The sequence below is a fragment of the Triticum aestivum genome, chromosome 5B (genome assembly GCF_018294505.1).
Source record: "Triticum aestivum cultivar Chinese Spring chromosome 5B, IWGSC CS RefSeq v2.1, whole genome shotgun sequence".
NCBI classification, from domain to species: Eukaryota; Viridiplantae; Streptophyta; class Magnoliopsida; order Poales; family Poaceae; genus Triticum; species Triticum aestivum.
Window position 1 is genome coordinate 544,626,344 of NC_057807.1, and position 18,809 is coordinate 544,645,152.

Sequence of the window (18,809 nt, forward strand, 5' to 3'; positions counted from 1 at the left end):
TAAGCCCCCGAGTGGGAGGTCTGCTCTCCACTCGGTAGGATTTCAGACACTTAGGCGAGCACTGGGCTGCAGCTAAGCCCCCGAGTGGGAGGTCTGCTCTCCACTCGGTAGGATTTCAGAAACTTAGGCGAGCACTGGGCTGCAGCTAAGCCCCCGAGTGGGAGGTCTGCTCTCCACTCGGTAGGATTTCAAACACTTAGGCGAGCACTGGGCTGCAGCTAAGCCCCCGAGTGGGAGGTCTGCTCTCCACTCGGTAGGATTTTTGAATTGGTGGCGCAACTCGGAAGGAGAGGGTAGCAGTCGACCTGCACCTCGTCCTCCTTGCGGAACGCATGTTGTACTTGTACTTAGGCGAGTTCTTGGACTGCAGCTAGGCCTCCGAGTGGAAGGCTGGCTTACCACTCGGTAGGATTTTATTTATCTTAGGCGAGTACTTGGACTGCAGCTAAGCCTCCGAGTGGAAGGCTGGCTTACCACTCGGTAGGATTTTATTTATCTTAGGCGAGTACTTGGACTGCAGCTAAGCCTCCGAGTGGAAGGCTGGCTTACCACTCGGTAGGATTTTATTTATCTTAGGCGAGTACTTGGACTGCAGCTAAGCCTCCGAGTGGAAGGCTGGCTTACCACTCAGTAGGATTTTATTTATCTTAGGCGAAACGGATTTTACAGCTAAGCCTTCGTGTGGGAGACTGACTCACCACTCGGTTAGGATTTGTTTTTACAGACTTAGGCGAATCGGATTCGCAGCTAAGCCACCCACTGGGGGATTGTTTTATATGGACAAAAGTAATAACAATCACTGGGAAAACTATAAAGCTCTTGTCTTTGATAAATAAACTACAGGAGTACTTTTATTACAACTCATCCGAGTGAATACCTAAGTGTAAAAGGGGCGGAGAAGCTCCGCGTTCCAAGCTCGGGGCTCGTCAATCTGATGCTTGACATTGTAAAGACGGTATGCTCCATTGTGGAGAACCTTGGTGACCATGAAGGGACCTTCCCAAGAAGGAGCAAGCTTGTGTGGTTTCTGCTGGTCCACTCGGAGAACTAAATCTCCTTCCTGGAAGGCTCGACTCTTCATGTTTTTGGCGTGGAAGCGACGCAAGTCTTGTTGATAAATGGTCGATCTGATCAGAGCCATCTCTCTTTCTTCCTCTAAAAGGTCGACTGCGTCCTGCCGCGCTTGTTCTGCTTCAGCTTCGGTGTAGAGCTCGACTCGGGGAGCGTTGTGGAGAAGATCACTCGGCAAGACTGCTTCAGCTCCGTAGACCAAGAAGAATGGAGTTCTTCCAGTCGACCGGTTGGGTGTGGTCCTTAACCCCCAAAGCACCGAGGGAAGTTCGTCAACCCATGCACCAGCCGCATGCTTGAGATCACGCATCAAACGGGGCTTCAACCCTTTGAGAATTAAACCGTTGGCTCATTCTGCCTGTCCATTCGTCTGCGGATGGGCAACTGAAGCATAGTCGACTCGCGTGCCTTGAGACGTGCAGAAAGCTCTGAATTCTTCAGAATCGAAGTTTGACCCGTTATCAGTGATGATGTTGTGCGGGACTCCATATCTAAATATCAGTTCTCGGATGAAGCTGACAGCGGTACCAGCATCGAGGTTCTTGATGGGTTTGGCCTTAATCCACTTGGTAAACTTGTCGACTGCTACCAGCACATGTGTGAAACCGCTTCTTCCTGTTCTCAATGGGCCAACCATATCCAAACCCCATACAACAAAGGGCCAGACAAGTGGTATGGTCTTTAAGGCTGAGGCAGGCTTGTGTGACATATTGGAGTAAAATTGACATCCCTCACACTTGTCGACTATCTCCTTCGCCATTTCATTCGCTCTGGGCCAATAAAAACCAGCTCGGTATGCTTTGGCCACGATGGTCCGAGAAGACGCATGATGGCCACAGGTCCCCGAGTGGATGTCATTGAGAATCATTCGACCTTCCTCCGGTGTTATGCATTTCTGGCTGACTCCAGTCGCACTTTCTCTGTACAACTGACCTCTCATGACGGTGAAGGCTTTGGACCGGCGGACGATCTCTCGAGCTTCTTCTTCATTCTCGGGGAGTTCCTTCCTCAAAATATAGGCGATGTAGGGCACTGTCCAATCGGGAGTGATGACCAAAACTTCCATGATCAAGTCGACCACCGCTGGGACCTCGACTTCAGTCGGATCTGTGGCGCTTTTAGGCTGCGGGGCTTCTGCAGTGAAAGGATCCTCTTGAACCGATGGCGTGTAGACATGTTCCAAAAACACGCCACTCGGAATGGCTTCCCTCTTGGAACCTATCTTTGCCAAGTCATCGGCTGCTTGATTTTTCAGTCGGGGAACGTGATGGAGTTCTAACCCTTCGAATTTCTTTTCAAGCTTCCTCACTGCATTGCAGTATCTAGTCATGGATGGGCTTCTCACGTCCCACTCCTTCATCACCTGATTGACCACCAAATCTGAGTCGCCGTAAACCATAAGGCGACGGACGCTGAGTGAAATGTCCATGCGCAACCCATACAACAGTGCTTCATATTCTGCTTCATTGTTGGAGGAATCAAAGTGGATCTGGAGCACATATCTGAGCTTATCTCCTCGGGGAGAAACCAAAACTACCCCAGCACCAGAACCATTTAACATCTTAGAGCCATCAAAGAACATGGTCCAATGCTCCGAGTGAACTTGAGTCGGCTGCTGCTGTTCAATCCACTCGGCAAGGAAATCTGCTATAGCCTGGGACTTAATGGCTTTCTTTGCCTCGAATTTGATATCAAGGGGAAGGAGTTCAATCGCCCATTTAGCCACTCGACCAGTTGCATCTCTGTTGTGCAGAATCTCCGACAATGGTGCGTCGCTGACGACTATAATGTCATGATCAGAGAAATAATGAGCAACCTTCTTCATGGTCATGTAGATCCCATATACGAGCTTCTGATAATGAGGATATCTTTGCTTCGATCGGGTCAAAACTTTAGAGAGATAATACACTGGGCGCTGAACTTTGAAGGCTTTCCCTTCTACTTCCCGCTCGACCGTAAGTATTGTACTGACGACTTGTCCTGTGGCTGCAATATAAAGCAACAGTGGCTCTTTACTGATTGGAGCGGCAAGCACCGGCTAGGTGGAGAGCAGAGTTTTTAACTCGGCAAACGCTGCATCAGCTTTTGGAGTCCACTCGAACTTGTCTGCCTTCTTCATCAGTCGGTAAAGGGGCAACGCCTTTTCACCGAGGCGAGAGATGAATCGACTTAACGCGGCCAGGCATCCAGTAAGCTTCTGGACATCGTGCACACGCACAGGGCGTTTCATTCGGAGTATGGTGCCAACTTTTTCTGGGTTAGCATCGATTCCTCGTTCCGAAACGAGAAAACCGAGTAACTTCCCACCAGGTACTCCGAATGTGCACTTTGAAGGATTGAGCTTGATATCATACCTCCTGAGATTGGCAAATGTTTCAGCTAAGTTAGTCAACAGGTCGGAACCCTTTCGCGACTTGACCACGATATCATCCATGTATGCTTCCACATTCCAACTAATTTGAGTGAGTAAACACTTTTGAATCATTCTCATGAATGTGGCTCCGGCATTCTTGAGGCCGAAAGGCATGGTGATATAGCAGAAGCACCCGAATGGGGTGATGAAAGCTGTTTTGATTTCATCGGGCCCATACAGACGGATCTGATGATACCCGGAATAAGCGTCCAGAAAAGACAATCTCTCGCACCCTGCGGTCGAGTCGACAATTTGGTCGACGCGAGGGAGAGGAAAATGATCTTTCGGGTAGGCCTGATTGATATGTTTGAAATCAATGCACATACGAAGGGAATTGTCCTTTTTGCGAACCATAACGACATTGGCGAGCCACTCGGAGTGGTATATCTCTCGGATGAACTCTGCTGCAAGGAGTCGAGCCACCTCTTCGCCAATGGCTTTTTTGTTCTGAACAGCGGACCGTCGAAGATGTTCTTTAACGAGTTTTGCCTTTGAATCGACTCTAAGGCGATGCTCAGCCAGTCCCCTGGGAACACCTGGCATGTCAGCTGGCTTCCATGCGAAGATGTCCCAGTTCTCACGGAGGAACTGGATGAGCGCTTCTTCCTATTTAGAGTCGGGTGTAGTGGAAATATGGGTCGGAGCTGCATTGGGGTCAGTCGGGTGGATGTGAACTGGCTTCGTCTCACCGGACGACTGAAATGCTGACTCTGTGGCGGGCTTCTTGGCTCGCAGTAAATCACTCGGATCTGCGTTCTTCTTGTACCCCTCTAGCTCTATCACTGTTATCTGGTCATCCGCAATCTTTGAGCCTTTCTGGAAACACTCTTCTGCTTTCTTCCGGTTACCAGTGACGGTGATCACGCCTTTGGGGCCAGGCATCTTTAACTTGAGGTACACGTAACATGGTCGATCCATGAAGCGGGCGTAGGCTGGTCTTCCCAAGATAGTGTGGTAGGCGCTCTGGAAATCCACGATTTCAAATGTCAGCTTCTCTTTGCGGAAATGCTTCGAGTCACCGAACACCACATCCAGAGCTATTTGGCCGAGTGACTCAGCCTTCTTTCCTGGGATGACTCCGTGAAAACTCATGTTGCTGGAACTGAGCCTGGACATCGGAATGCCCATTCCCTTGAGCGTCTCTGCATATAGTATGTTCAACCCGCTGCCGCCATTCATCAATACCTTCGTCAGTCGAGTGCCTTCGACGACCGGGTCGGCCACCAGTGCTTGCCTCCCAGGGGTGGCAATATGAGTAGGATGGTCCGACTGGTCGAAAGTAATGGGAGTTTGCGACCATCTCAGATAGTTTGGTGTTGCTGGTGCGACCATATTGACTTCACGGTTGATCACTTTCAGTCGACTTTTGCTCTCTACATCAGCAAAAATCATCAGAGTGAAGTTGACATGAGGGTACTCACCATCACTGTCCTGCTTGTCCTCAGCCTTGTCTGACTCCTTCTCTTTGTCCTTCAGCTGTTTCCCTTGGAACTGCTGGATTAAGAGCCGGCACTGGCGAGTGGTATGCTTTGGGTAGATGAAGTTACCCTCTTCGTCTTTCTTCGTGTGGATATGACACGGCAGGTCCATCACATCATTACCCTCCTTATCTTTTACCTTCTTGGGGTTCCAAGATCCTTTGGGCTTCCCTTTAAATTTGCCCTGTGTCACGGCTAGAGCCTCTCCAGGAGCTGCTGGCTCGGCCTTCCGCTTCTGCTTCCGACTGGAGTTTCCTTTATCCGACTAACTCGGCTTGTACTTGCCGCTCCGGAGTCGGTCCTCTTCTTCGCCGTTGGCGTACTTGGTGGCTATTTCCATCATCCGACTCAGGGTCATGTCTCCAGTTCGACCAAACTTCAGGCTCAACTCTTTGTTCTTGACGCCATCTTTGAAGGCGCAAACCGCTTGATGGTCCGACACATTCTCTACAGTGTGATGCAAAGTGATCCACCTCTGGATGTAATCCCTCAGTGTTTCACTCGACTTTTGTACACAAACTTGTAGCTCAGTTAATCCAGCAGGTCGCTTGCAAGTTCCCTCAAACGTCCTGACGAACACTCGAGAAAGATCTACCCAGGTGTAAATGTTGCTGGGAGCTAACTGATTCAACCATGCCCTGGCTGAACCTCCTAGAATAAGTGGCAAATGTTTCATGGCCACCTCATCATTACCGCCACCAATCTGAACAGCCACTCGGTAGTCTTCGAGCCAAGTTTCAGGCTTAGACTCTCCGGTGAACTTATTCACCCCATTCGCCAACCTGAAGTTGGGGGGTATCACTGCGGTTCTGATCGCTCTGCGAAAACATTCTGGACCTGAAACATGGACTCGGCTGCTTGTGGGCACATCTCTGTCATGACCACCTCTATGAGCTCTGTTTCAGTCGACCAAACCTTGCACGATGATGGATCTCGCGTCAAAGCCTGGCTCTCTGGGGTCGACTGGAGCTCTCTGCCCAACACTGAGCTGGCTTCTATCATCTTGCTGCCGATGGGCGTTAGACCCACTTCTCGGAGGAGGAGTGGGCACTCGACGCCTGTCATCACGATCAAATCGATCATCATAGTGGTCCCGCCGGCCTTCACGTCCCACGCGCCTCGGAGGCGACCTTGGACTGTCAGCTGACTGAATAGTATTCGCAGCAACAGATCGACTGTGAATCCTGTTAGGTGACTGTGACACAGCTGAATTCTGATCTCCTGCTGCCCGGAGCAAATCTCTGATCTGCATCAAGCCTCTTCCAGCCTCTGACTGAGAGGGCTGAATTGACTCTGCTATGCGGGCTGCAGCTGCCAAATTCTGAATTGGGGTTCGATATACCTGAGTTGGTTGCGGAAAGAGCTGACGTCGATTGGAGTTAGTCGCTCGTTGACGCGCATGCTCGTCGAGTGCTCGCTGAAGGTTCTCCAGTCGAGTGTGTTCAGCCAGGTTGGCTAAACGCGCCTCTTCCAGGGCACGAGCCTCAGGAGTTTCTCCTGCAATGGGAGTATGCAGGGCATCCATGTTCTGGCGGCGAAGTTCTTCCCTCTGCTGGGAAGTGAGCGGCTCGGGTTGGTACTCTTCATGGGCTTGAGCAGGGTCATCCTCGTCGTCCATCCCGTCGCCACGGGGGAAACCGGGAGGACTACGGGGCCCATTGACCATCAGGACCTCCGCCGTCGGATCACTGCTATCGCACTCGGATGCAGCCTCTACAGAGCCAGTCGACAGGTCGAATAGGCCGTAGAGAGATCCGTCAGGCTCAATCGCCGCGACTTGGGTGGTGGCCGATTGGCGAGCCACTGCGTGTCTCACCCATCGCTGGAGCCTCAACCGACCGGAGCGCTTGCGCTGGCGGGAGACAGGGAGGGAGGACGGCGCAGGAGTCGACCGGTATGGGGTCGACGGCTGCCGCAGCAAGACGCTGCGGACACACACCCGAAAGTGCATCGCCCCGCGGACGGGGAGCGCTCCGATGTCGAGTGGTGCCTCCTGGAGCCAAGCGGAGTCGTCGGCGATGAAAGTGAGCGCACCGAGACGGATCTCGTGGCCCTCGACCAGAGCTCTGCCAGAAACCATGATGAAGGCGATCGGACAAATTGCAACTTCTCCAAAAAAGTCGCTAAGACACCTGCCCCACGGTGGGCGCCAACTGTCGTGGTTCTAAGTCTGACAGTAGAATGGGGGGTAAGTATGGAAAGGCAAGGTCCTAGCTATGGAGTAGTTGTACACACGGGTGTTTAGCGAGTTCAGGCCCTTCTCTGAGGAAGTAACAGCCCTACGTCTCGGAGCCCGGAGGCGGTCGACTGATCTCTGTGTATATGAGTTACAGGGGTGCGAAACTTTCTACCAGTGGAGGGGGGTGGCTTATATAGAGGACGCCAGGACCCCAGCCAGCCCACGTAGGGGGGGTAAAAGTACATTAAGGCTGGGCGTTATTGGTAACGCCCTACATAAAGTGTCATCATGACCATTAAGACTATTTAATTACAAACCGTTTGGATGCAGAGTAGATCCTGAACTTCCGATAGTCGAGTGCGTCTTCATGGTCGAGTGTCTTCTAGCCGGTCGAGTGGAGTCTCCCTTGGTCGAGTGGAGCTTCTTTTGGTCGACTGGAAGGTAGCTTCATATGATAATGTCCTTGGGCATGGTATCCTAGATAGGTCCATGACCCTACCCTAGGTACATAACCTCATCAGTGACCCCGTGGACGAAAAAGGTCTGAACATTTTTCTGATTTGCACACACCCTGTCGATCCTGGACACACCAGAAAAGGCCAATCTTTTTTATTTAGCTGCCTATGTTTTTACACAAAACTATGAAGAACATAGAGGGCAGCTTTGGGTCACGGAAAAAACTTATACTGTGTGCAAAAGAAATCATGATTTCAGCAGCACTGAATATGTACAGCAAAGGTCGAAACAATTTATCAAAAAATGTGTCTGTGTTTCATTCTTCCGCAATACAATAAGAAGTCCACCACTAAAGCTTTTTCCTCCTCCACAAGTAAAGTCCCTTATCCTCCGGTCGGCGTCGCCGTCGGTCCGCCCCATCTCTGATGGCCTCTGGGCCATGGAGTCGCCGAGGATCCCAGCCCTTGTTCTCCTCCTTGTTAGATTTAGCGTCTTGGTTGGGGTTGGGTGGAGGCGGCGATGTCCCTTAATAGGAATAATGTATGATTGGTTATCTTTGTAAGTATCTTCGAGTTATCAGTTTGGTTTGGCCTACTAGATTTATCTTTCTTGCAATGTTAGAAGTGCTTAGCTTTGGGTTCAATCTTGCGGTGTCCTTTCCCAGTGACAGCAGGGGCAGCAAGGCACGTATTGTATTGTTGTCATCGAGGATAAAAAGATGGGGTTTATATCATATTGCTTGAGTTTATCCCTCTACATCATGTCATCTTGCCTAATGTGTTACTTTGTTCTTATGAATTTAATACTCTATATGCAAGCTGGATAGCGGTCAATGTGTGGAGTAATAGTAGTAAATGCAGGCACGAGTCGGTCTACTTGTCGTGGACGTGATGCCTTGATACGTCTCCAACGTATCTATAATTTTTTATTGTTCCATGCTATTATATTACCCGTTTTGGATGTTTATGGACTTTACTTTACACTTTTATATTATTTTTGGGACTAACCTACTAACCGGAGACCCAACCCGTATTGCTGTTTTTTTTGCCTATTTCAGTGTTTTGAAGAAAAGGAATATCAAACAGAGTCCAAACGGAATGAAACCTTCAGGAGCGTGAGTTTTGGAACAAACGTGATCCAAGGGACTTGGAGTGCAAGTCAAGAAGCAATCGAGGCGGCCACCAGGGTGGAGGGCGCCCCCTATCTCGTGGGCCCCTCGGGCGTCCACCGACCTACTTCTTCCTCCTATATATACCCACGTACCACGAGAACATCAAAGGCGACCACGAAAAACTATTTCCACCACCGTAACCTTCTGTATTCACGAGATCCCATCTTGGAGCCTTCGTCATTGCTCCATCGGAGAGGGAATCAACCATGGAGGGCTTCTACATCAACACCATAGCCTCTCCAATTAGTTGTGAGTAGTTTACCACAGACCTTCGGGTCCATAGTTATTAGCTAGATGGCTTCTTCTCTCTCTTTGAATCTCAATATCATGTTCTCCTCGATCTTCTTGGAGATCTATACGGTGTAACTCTTTTTGCGATGTGTTTGTCTCGATCCGATGAATTGTGGGTTTATGATCAAGTTTATCTATGAGAAATATTTGAATCTCCTCTGAATTCTTTTATGTGTGATTAAGTTATCTTTGCAAGTCTCTTCAAATTATCAGTTTGGTTTGGCCTACTAGATTGATCTTTCTTGCAATGGGAGAAGTTCTTAGCTTTGGGTTCAATCTTGCGGTGTCCTTTCCCAGTGACAGCAGGGGCAGCAAGGCATGTATTGTATTGTTGTCATCGAGGATAAAAAGATGGGGTTCATATCATATTGCATGAGTTTATCCCTCTACATCATGTCATCTTTCTTAATGCGTTACTCTGTTATTTATGAACTTAATACTCTAGATGCATGCTGGATAGCGGTCGATGTGTGGAGTAATAGTAGTAGATGCAGGCAGGAGTCGGTCTACTTGTTATGGACGTGATGCCTATATACATGATCATGCCTAGATAATCTCATAATTATTTGCTTTTCTATCAATTGCTCGACAGTAATTTGTTCACCCACCGTAATACTTATGCTATCTTGAGAGAAGCCACTAGTGAAACCTATGGCCCCCGGGTCTATCTTTTATCATATAAGCTTTCAATCTACTTTTATTTGCATCTTTACTTTTCCAATCTATATTATAAAATACCAAAAATATATTTATCTTATCATACTATCTCTATCAGATCTCACTTTCGTAAGTGGCCGTGAAGGGATTGACAACCCCGTTATTGCGTTGGTTGCGAGTTCTTGTTTGTTTGTGTAGGTGCGTCGGACTTTTGAGGAGCCTCCTACTGGATTGATACCTTGGTTCTCAAAAACTGAGGGAAATACTTACGCTACTATTGTTGCATCACCCTTTCCTCTTCAAAGAAAACCAACGCAAGCTCAAGACGTAGCATGCCTATATACATGATCATGCCTAGATATTCTCATAACTATGCACTTTTCTATCAACTGCTCGACAGTAATTTGTTCACCCGCCGTAATATTTATGCTATCTTGAGAGAAGCCACTAGTGAAACCTATGGCCCCGGGTCTATTTTCCATCATATAAGTTTCCGATCTACTTTATTTAGCAATCTTTACTTTTCAATCTATATCATAAAAATACCAAAAATATTTATCTTATTATTATCTCTATCATATCTCACTTTCGCAAGTGGCCGTGAAAAGATTGACAACCCCTTTATCGCGTTGGTTGCGAGGTTCTTGTTTGTTTATGTAGGTACGAGGGACTTGCGTGTAGCCTCCTACTGGATTGATACCTTGGTTTTCAAAAGTTGAGGGAAATACTTACGCTACTTTGCTGCATCACCCTTTCCCGCTTCAAGGGAAAACCAACGCAGTGCTCAAGAGGTAGCAAGAAGGATTTCTGGCGCCGTTGCCGGGGAGGTCTACGCACAAGTCAAGACATACCAAGTACCCATCACAAACTCTTCTCCTCGCATTACATTATTTTCCATTTGCCTCTTGTTTTCCTTTCCCCCACTTCACCCTTGCCGTTTTATTCGCGCTCCCTTTCCCGTTCGCCTCTTTTTCCGCTTGCTTCTTGTGGTACTTGCTTTCACTATGTCTGAAACTGGGGAGGTTATCATTGATAAGGACAATAGTAATAACATGGGAAACTTTGATGCTTTTGATGATCCTACTGAAGAAACCACTATCTTACATACTAAAAGATTTCGAATCGGTAGTGGTAATATTATTGGAAAAGGGGTTATTCAAGATTCTTTACTTGTGTTGGTGCTTTACCTTCTATGGGTGGATCTATTCTTCATAGAACTAGTAGTCTTGCGGATGCTATATCCTTGCTTATAGTTGAACTTGAAAGACAGTTTATGCATATGCATCCTTGCATACAAAGGATTTTTCTAGAATTTTCCAATATTGAGCATTCTTCTGTTAAGCGCGCAGCTACTATCTTTTTGGCACATGAGTTCAGATTTATAATAAAAGAAGCCAGAGAAATCTTTGCGCACTATAGGGTGGACGCTGGTCGCCCTCCCATTTAGGCGATCCTTTTTAATCAAGAAGACATAATGCGTTTACAATCCTTAGATCGTGTTGCTTTTAATGAAAACCTTAGGAAAAAGGTTCCTACCGATGTTCTAGTTGATAGAATCTCTGAACTTAATGATGATTTTGCTATTCATAACAATGGGTTGGGATTTTCTCTTGAGCAAAGGCTCATGACTTTTTGCCAAAAGAATGCTTATAATGATGAATTGGTTGTGTAATATGAAGGGCCAAAGGAGGAACCCATACCTCCCGAGCTTGATCTTGGGGACTTTTGTCCCATTAAATTTAGCCCTTTTGATTACTTTTGCTTGCCACAAAGAAAACTTGTTGTTGAACGTAGGGAATATGAGATGAGTTTTCGTGATTTACCTTATCATTACGGCAATAATTAGATCTATTCTCGCTTTTATGCCTAGCTAGGGGCGTTAAACGATAGCGCTTGTTGGGAGGCAACCCAATTTTATTTTTGTTCTTTACTTTTTGCTCCTGTTTAGTATTAAATAATTCATCTAGCCTCTGGTTAGATGTGGTTTTATGTTTTAGTTAGTGTTTGTGCCAAATAGAACCTATAGGATCATCTTGGGTGATAGTTAATTTGATCTTGCTAAAAAACAGAAACTTTTGCGCACACGAGAATAATTTTAATAAATCACAGAAACATGATTTTGAGTTGATTATTTTTTAAGAAGATTAATAGACAAATTTACTAGGACTTCCTATTTTCGTAGGACTTTTAAGGTTCTAGAAGTATTCGAAAGTTACAGATTACTACAGACTGTTCTGTTTTTGACAGATTCTGTTTTTTGTGTGTTGTTTGCTTATTTTGATGAATCTATGGCTAGTATCGGGGGGTATGAACCATAGATAAGTTGGAATACTGCAGGTTTAACACCAATATAAATAAAGAATGATTTCATTACAGTACCTTAAAGTGGTGGTTTGCTTTTTTGCACTAACGGAGCTCATGAGATTTTTTGTTGAGTTTTGTGTTGTGAAGTTTTCAAGTTTTGGGTAAAGATTTGATGGATTATGGAATAAGGAGTGGCAAGAGCCTAAGCTTGGGTATGCTCAAGGCACCCCAAGATAAATTCAAGGACAACCAAAAGCCTAAGCTTGGGGATGCCCCGGAAGGCATCCCCTTGTCTTCATCTATCAGTAACTTTACTTGGAGCTATATTTTTATTCACCACATGATATGTGTTTTGCTTGGAGCGTCTTGAATGATATGAGTCTTTGATTTTTAGTTTACCACAATCATCCTTGCTGTACACACATTTTGGGAGAGACACACATGAATCGGAATTTATTAGAATACTCTATGTGCTTCACTTATATCTTTTGAGCTAGATAATTTTGCTCTAGTGCTTCACTTATATCTTTTTAGAGCACGGCGGTGGTTTTATTTTGTAGAAATTATTGATCTCTCATGCTTCACTTATATTATTTTGAGAGTCTTTTAGAACAGCATGGTATTTGCTTTGGTTATAAAATTAGTCCTAATATGATGGGCATCCAAGTTGGGTATAATAAAAATTGTCATAGAAAGTGCATGAAACACTATAAGAAATTTGATACTTGATAATTGTTTTGAGATATAAAGGTGGTAATGTTAGAGTCATGCTAGTTGGGTAATTATGAAATTGAGAAATACTTGTGTTAAAGTTGGCAAGTCCCGTAGCATGCACGTATGGTAAACGTTGTGTGACAAATGTGTTGCACGGGGTGTTCTTTTGATTGCCTTCCTTATGTGTGGAGGTCGGGATCGCGCGATGGTTAACTCCTACCAACCCTTCCCCTAGGAGCATGCGTAGTAGTACTTTGCTTCGAGGGCTAATAAACTTTTGCAATAAGTATATGAGTTCTTTATGACTAATGTGAGCCCATGGATTATACGCACTCTCACCCTTCCACCATTGCTAGCCTCTCTTGTGCCGCGCAACTTTCGCCAGTATCATACACCCACCATTTACCTTCCTCAAAACAGCCACCATACCTACCTATTATGGAATTTCTATAGCCATTCCAAGATATATTGCCATGCAACTCTCCACCGTTCCGTTTATTATGACACGCTCCATCATTGTCATATTGCTTTTGCATGATCATGTAGTTGACATCGTATTTGTGGCAAAGCTACCGTTATAATTCTTTCATACATGTCACTCTTGATTCATTGCATATCCTGGTACACCGCTGGAGGCATTCACATAGAGTCATATTTTGTTCTAAGTATTGACTTGTAATTCTTGAGTTGTAAATCAATAAAAGTGTGATGATCTTCATTATTAGAGCATTGTCCCAAGTGAGGAAAGGATGATGGAGACTATGATTCCCCCACAAGTCACTATGAGACTCCGGACCTCATGATAAATAAAAGAGGCCAAAGAAGCCCAAATAAAAAAGAGAGGCCAAAGAAGCCCACCCAAAAAAATGAGAGAAAAAGAGAGAAGGGACATTGTTACTATGCTTTTTCCAGACTTGTGCTTCAAAGTAGCACCATGATCCTCATGGTAGAGTCTCCTATGTTGTCACTTTCATATACTTGTGGGAATTTTTCATTATAGAACTTGGCTTGTATATTACAATGATGGGCTTCCTCAAAATGCCCTAGGTCTTTGTGAGTAAGCGAGTTGGATGCACACCCACTTAGTTTCTTTTGTTGAGCTTTCACACATTTATAGCTCTAGTGCATCTGTTGCATGGCAATCCCTACTCACTCACGTTGATATCTATTAATGGGCATCTCCATAGGCCGTTGATACGCCTAGTCAATGTGAGACTTTCTCCTTTTTTGTCTTCTCCACACAACCTCCATCATCATATTCTATTCCACCCATAGTGCTATATCCATGGCTTACGCTCATGTATTGCGTGAGAGTTGAAAACGCTGAAGCGCGTTAAAAAGTATGAACCAATTGCTTGGCTGAAACCGGGGTTATGCATGATGGGAGTATTTTGTGTGACAAAAATGAAGCATAGCCTAACTATATGATTTTGTAGGGATAAGCTTTCTTTGGCTACATTATTTTGATAAGACATGATTACTTGTTAGTATGCTTAAAGTATTACTATTTTTATGTTAATATGAACTTTTATTTTGAATCATTTGGATCTGAACATTCATGCCACAATAAAGAAAATTACATTGAGAAATATGCTAGGTAGCATTCCACATCAAAAATTCTGTTTTTATCATTTACCTACTCGAGGACGAGCAGGAATTAAGCTTGGGGATGCTTGATACGTCTCCAAGGTATCTATAATTTTTTATTGTTCCATGCTATATATTACCCGTTTTGGATATTTATGGGTTTTACTATACACTTGTATATCATTTTTTGGACTAACCTATTAACCGGAGGCCCAGCCCAAATTGTTGTTTTTGCCTATTTCAGTGTTTCGCAGAAAAGGAATATCAAACGGAGTCCAAACGGAATGAAACCTTCGGGAGAGTTATTTTTAAAACAAACGCAATCCAGGAGACTTGGAGTGGATGTCAAGAAAAAAACAAGGCGGCCATGAGGCAGGGAGGCGCGCCCTAGGGGGGTGGGCGCGCCCCCCACCCTCGTGGGCCCCTCGTGGCTCCTCTGACCGACTTTCTTCGCCTATATATATCTACATACCCTGAAAACATCCAGGAGCACCACGAAACCCTATTTCCACAACCGCAACCTTCTGTACCCGTGAGATCCCATCTTGGAGCTTTTTCCGGCGCTCCGCCGGAGGGGGAATCGATCACGGGGGGCTTCTACATCAACACCATAGCCTCTCCGATGAGTTGTGAGTAGTTTATCACAGACCTTCGGGTCCATAGTTATTAGCTAGATGGCTTCTTCTCTCTCTTGAATCTCAATACAAAGTTCTCCTCGATCTTCTTGGAGATCTATTCGATGTAATTCTTTTTGCGATGTGTTTGTGGAGATCCATGAATTGTGGGTTTATGATCAAGTTTATCCATGAGAAATATTTGAATCTCCTCTAAATTCTTTTATATATGATTGGTTATCTTTGCAAGTCTCTTCGAATTATCAGTTTGCTTTGGCCTACTAGATTTATCTTTTTTGCAATGGGAGAAGTGCTTAGCTTTGGGTTCAATCTTGCGGTGTCCTTTCCCAGTGACAGCAGGGGCAGCAAGGCACGTATTGTATTGTTGCCATCGAGGATAAAAAGATGGGGTTTATATCATATTGCTTGAGTTTATCCCTCTACATTATGTCATCTTGCCTAATGCGTTACTTTGTTCTTATGAACTTAATACTCTAGATGCATGCTGGATAGCGGTCGATATGTGGAGTAATAGTAGTAGATGCAGGCAGCAATCGGTCTACTTGTCGCGGACGTGATGCCTATATACATGATCATGCCTAGATATTCTCATAACTATGCACTTTTCTATCAATTGCTCGACAGTAATTTGTTCACCACCGTAATACGTATGCTATCTTGAGAGAAGCCACTAGTGAAACCTCTGGCCCACGGGTCTATCTTTTATCATATAAGCTTTCAATCTACTTTTATTTGCATCTTTACTTTTCCAATCTATATTATAAAAAACCAAAAATATATTTATCTTATCATACTATCTCTATCAGATCTCACTTTCGCAAGTGGCCGTGAAGGGATTGACAACCCCTTTAGCGCATTGGTTGCGAGGTTCTTGTTTGTTTGTGTAGGTACGAGGGACTTGCGCGTAGCCTCCTACTGGATTAATACCTTGGTTCTCAAAAGCTGAGGGAAAACTTACGCTACTTTGCTGCATCACCCTTTCCTCTTCAAGGGAAAACCAACACAGGGCTCAAGTGGTAGCAATGGGTTTTCCACTGAATCTCACATTCCAGGATCCTAGCATTTATAGCATGAAATATAAACTCTTAATAATGAACCTGGAAATATAATAATATTATATTATTGCCTCTAGGGCATATTTCCAATAGTATTCAACTTGCACTGAAGTCAATAATCTAGTTAGCACATTTTTATTTACACCAATGGCAGTCTGGTGTTTGTCCATACTCAGCTTGTGGTATAGCCTTCATCCCATTGGATCTTGAAAACTTCATATCCACGTGTATCATATGCATTTCAATGCCTCTATCATGATGGCTTTGTATGTATTGAATCACTAGAAGGACCTATGATTCCTTGGACTGAGCTATAGAACCACTATTAAGTATAGTGTTTCATTGGCACAATCATCTAGAAATCATAACAATCTCATAAATGAAAGTGTTATTGATCACTCTCCATTGTTGCTTCTAAAGCAACAATCTACTCAGCCCTCTGTTATAGATTTCACCACAGTAACCAACAACCCAACAAACACACTGCAAAAAACATTACATCGGATAGAACTCCAAGAAGATCGAGGAGAACATTGTATTGAAGATCAAAGAGAGAAGAAGCCACTAGCTACTAGCTATGGACTCGTAGGTCTGCGGTGAATTGCTCACACATCATCGGAAGGCGGCACGGATGATGCAGAAGCCCTCAGTGATCGATTCCCCCTCCGGCGGAGTACCGGTAAAGCCCTCCAGATGGAATCGCGGAAGAATAGAAGCTTGTGGTGGTGGAAAAAGTGTTTCGGATGGCTCTCTGTTGGTTTGGGAATATTTGTGAATTTATAGGCTTGGAATTAGGTCAAACGGAGTTGCGTGGGCCCATAAGCTCAGGGGGCGCACTTTGTGAGCTCGTGGCTCTCTTGTAGCTCTTCTGGCCTCCTCCCGAACCTTCTAGGACCCCTTCTGGTCCAGAGAAAATAACCATAATTCATCGTATTTGGACTTCGTTTGGTATTGTTTTTCTGAAAAGCCAAAACAAGTAAAAAATAGGAACTAGCACTGGGCAATGGGTTAATAGGTTAGTCCCAAAAGTGGTATAAAATAGCATAAAAATGCATATAATCCAGGATTGATAATATAATAGCATGAAACAATCAAAAGTTATAGATATATTGGAGACGTATCAGCATTCCCAAGCTTAATTCCTGCTCGTCCTTGAGTAGGTAAATGAGAATAACAGAATTTTTGTGTATACATGTATTATTTGTAGTGAGATATGTACATGACAAAGAGCGATACTACTGCCAGGATCAGACCAATGTACATGACATAAGAAAGAGGTGGCACATCTCTGAATGCAAGGTCCATGGCAACAAGCAGACGCAATGGAAAAGACAGATTGTTTTGTCATCTTTTGCAGCGCCATCCTTTAGTATGTCAGGGAGCAGCTAAGGAATGAAATCATGCTCCATTTTGGATCATAAGATTTTAATTTGACCATAAGCTAAGCCTCCACCACACGAAAAGTGATGAAAATACAAAATTTGTTATGTGATGCAATACAATGCAAATCTTATGTACTCCCTCTGTAAAGAAATATAAGAGCGTTTAGATCATTACTTTACACGTTACCATCGTAATCTCAAGCTTTGAATTTAGTACTACTCATTAATCAATTGTGTGATCTTAAGAAAATGCTATACCTCTAAAATGAACAACTAAAAGGTCATGAGACACGTAGTGATCTCCAAATAAATTGGTTGTTCTAGGGGAAAAGTGATGAAAAGTGTTGTTCTAGGGGAAAAGTGATGACAAGCATGGATTATCTGTTTCGTCATCTTGGGAGGGGGAGGGTCATCCACATGACCACAAGCCAAGCCCACACCCCACGTCAAGTGATGCAAATCCCAATCATGTCATGTCATGATTTACAATGCAAATCTTCTTTAAAACTTTACACATTGGCATCACTATCTTAAGCTTGGCATTTGGTACTCCCTACGATCCATATTTGTTGTCGCTCAAACGGATGTATCTAGCACTAAAATACATCTAGATACATCTGTTTCAGCGACAACTAATATGAATCAAAGGGAATACTACTAATTAGTTGTGTGATCTTAATAAAACACCATGCTTCTAAAATGAACAGGTCACGAGGCGTGTACCAATCTCCAGATGAATTTGATGTTCTACAGAATTCATATGTGCGGAAAGATAAGACTGAAAACCGCACACTTACCCGGGATAGGATGGGATATTTTGAGAAATAGATAAGGATTAGTTCAGGTTTCTCCCATATATACGAAATGACTGGACGATGACTAATTAAACGAGAGACAACAAACCACTTATCTTCCTTTATGACTCAATTGATCGAGAGCCTTCCCAAGTTGCTTTTGCGGTTTTGTTGGTCACAATGCAGATGCTTTGAACCTTTGCACAACCGTGGGCATGTGGCTCCCGTTAAATAGCCACAAGATACCATAAAATTAGCACTTCCAAAGTTCCCATTTACTCTCTCTTCCTCTCAAGTCTAACCAAAGCCCAACAAACCACCACCTCGGCCATGGCAACCACCCTCGCCACCGACGTCCGCCTCTCCATCGCGCACCAGACCCGCTTCGCCCTCCGTCTCGCCTCCACCATCTCATCCAACCCTAAGTCTGCTGCCAGCAATGCCGCCTTCTCCCCGGTCTCCCTCTACTCCGCACTTAGCCTCCTCGCCGCTGGCGCGGGCAGTGCCACTCGGGACCAACTCGTCGCCACACTCGGGACAGGCAAGGTCGAGGGACTCCACGCGCTCGCCGAGCAGGTGGTCCAGTTTGTGCTCGCCGACGCGTCCTCCACTGGTGGTCCGC

The 18,809-nt window shown here is 45.0% G+C and overlaps 1 protein-coding gene across 1 annotated transcript in view; it reads left to right on the forward strand.

Moving 5' to 3' along the window:
* Nucleotides 1-18,427: 18,427 nt before the first annotated feature.
* The window catches only part of LOC123113079 (serpin-Z1A-like), a gene marked incomplete in the record, with an annotated part of 2,398 nt that continues 2,016 nt past the window's right edge, over nt 18,428-18,809 (forward strand). Inside the window, 1 exon segment of the mRNA XM_044534206.1 lies at nt 18,428-18,803. Within this exon segment, the coding sequence (XP_044390141.1) occupies nt 18,518-18,803 (286 nt within the window).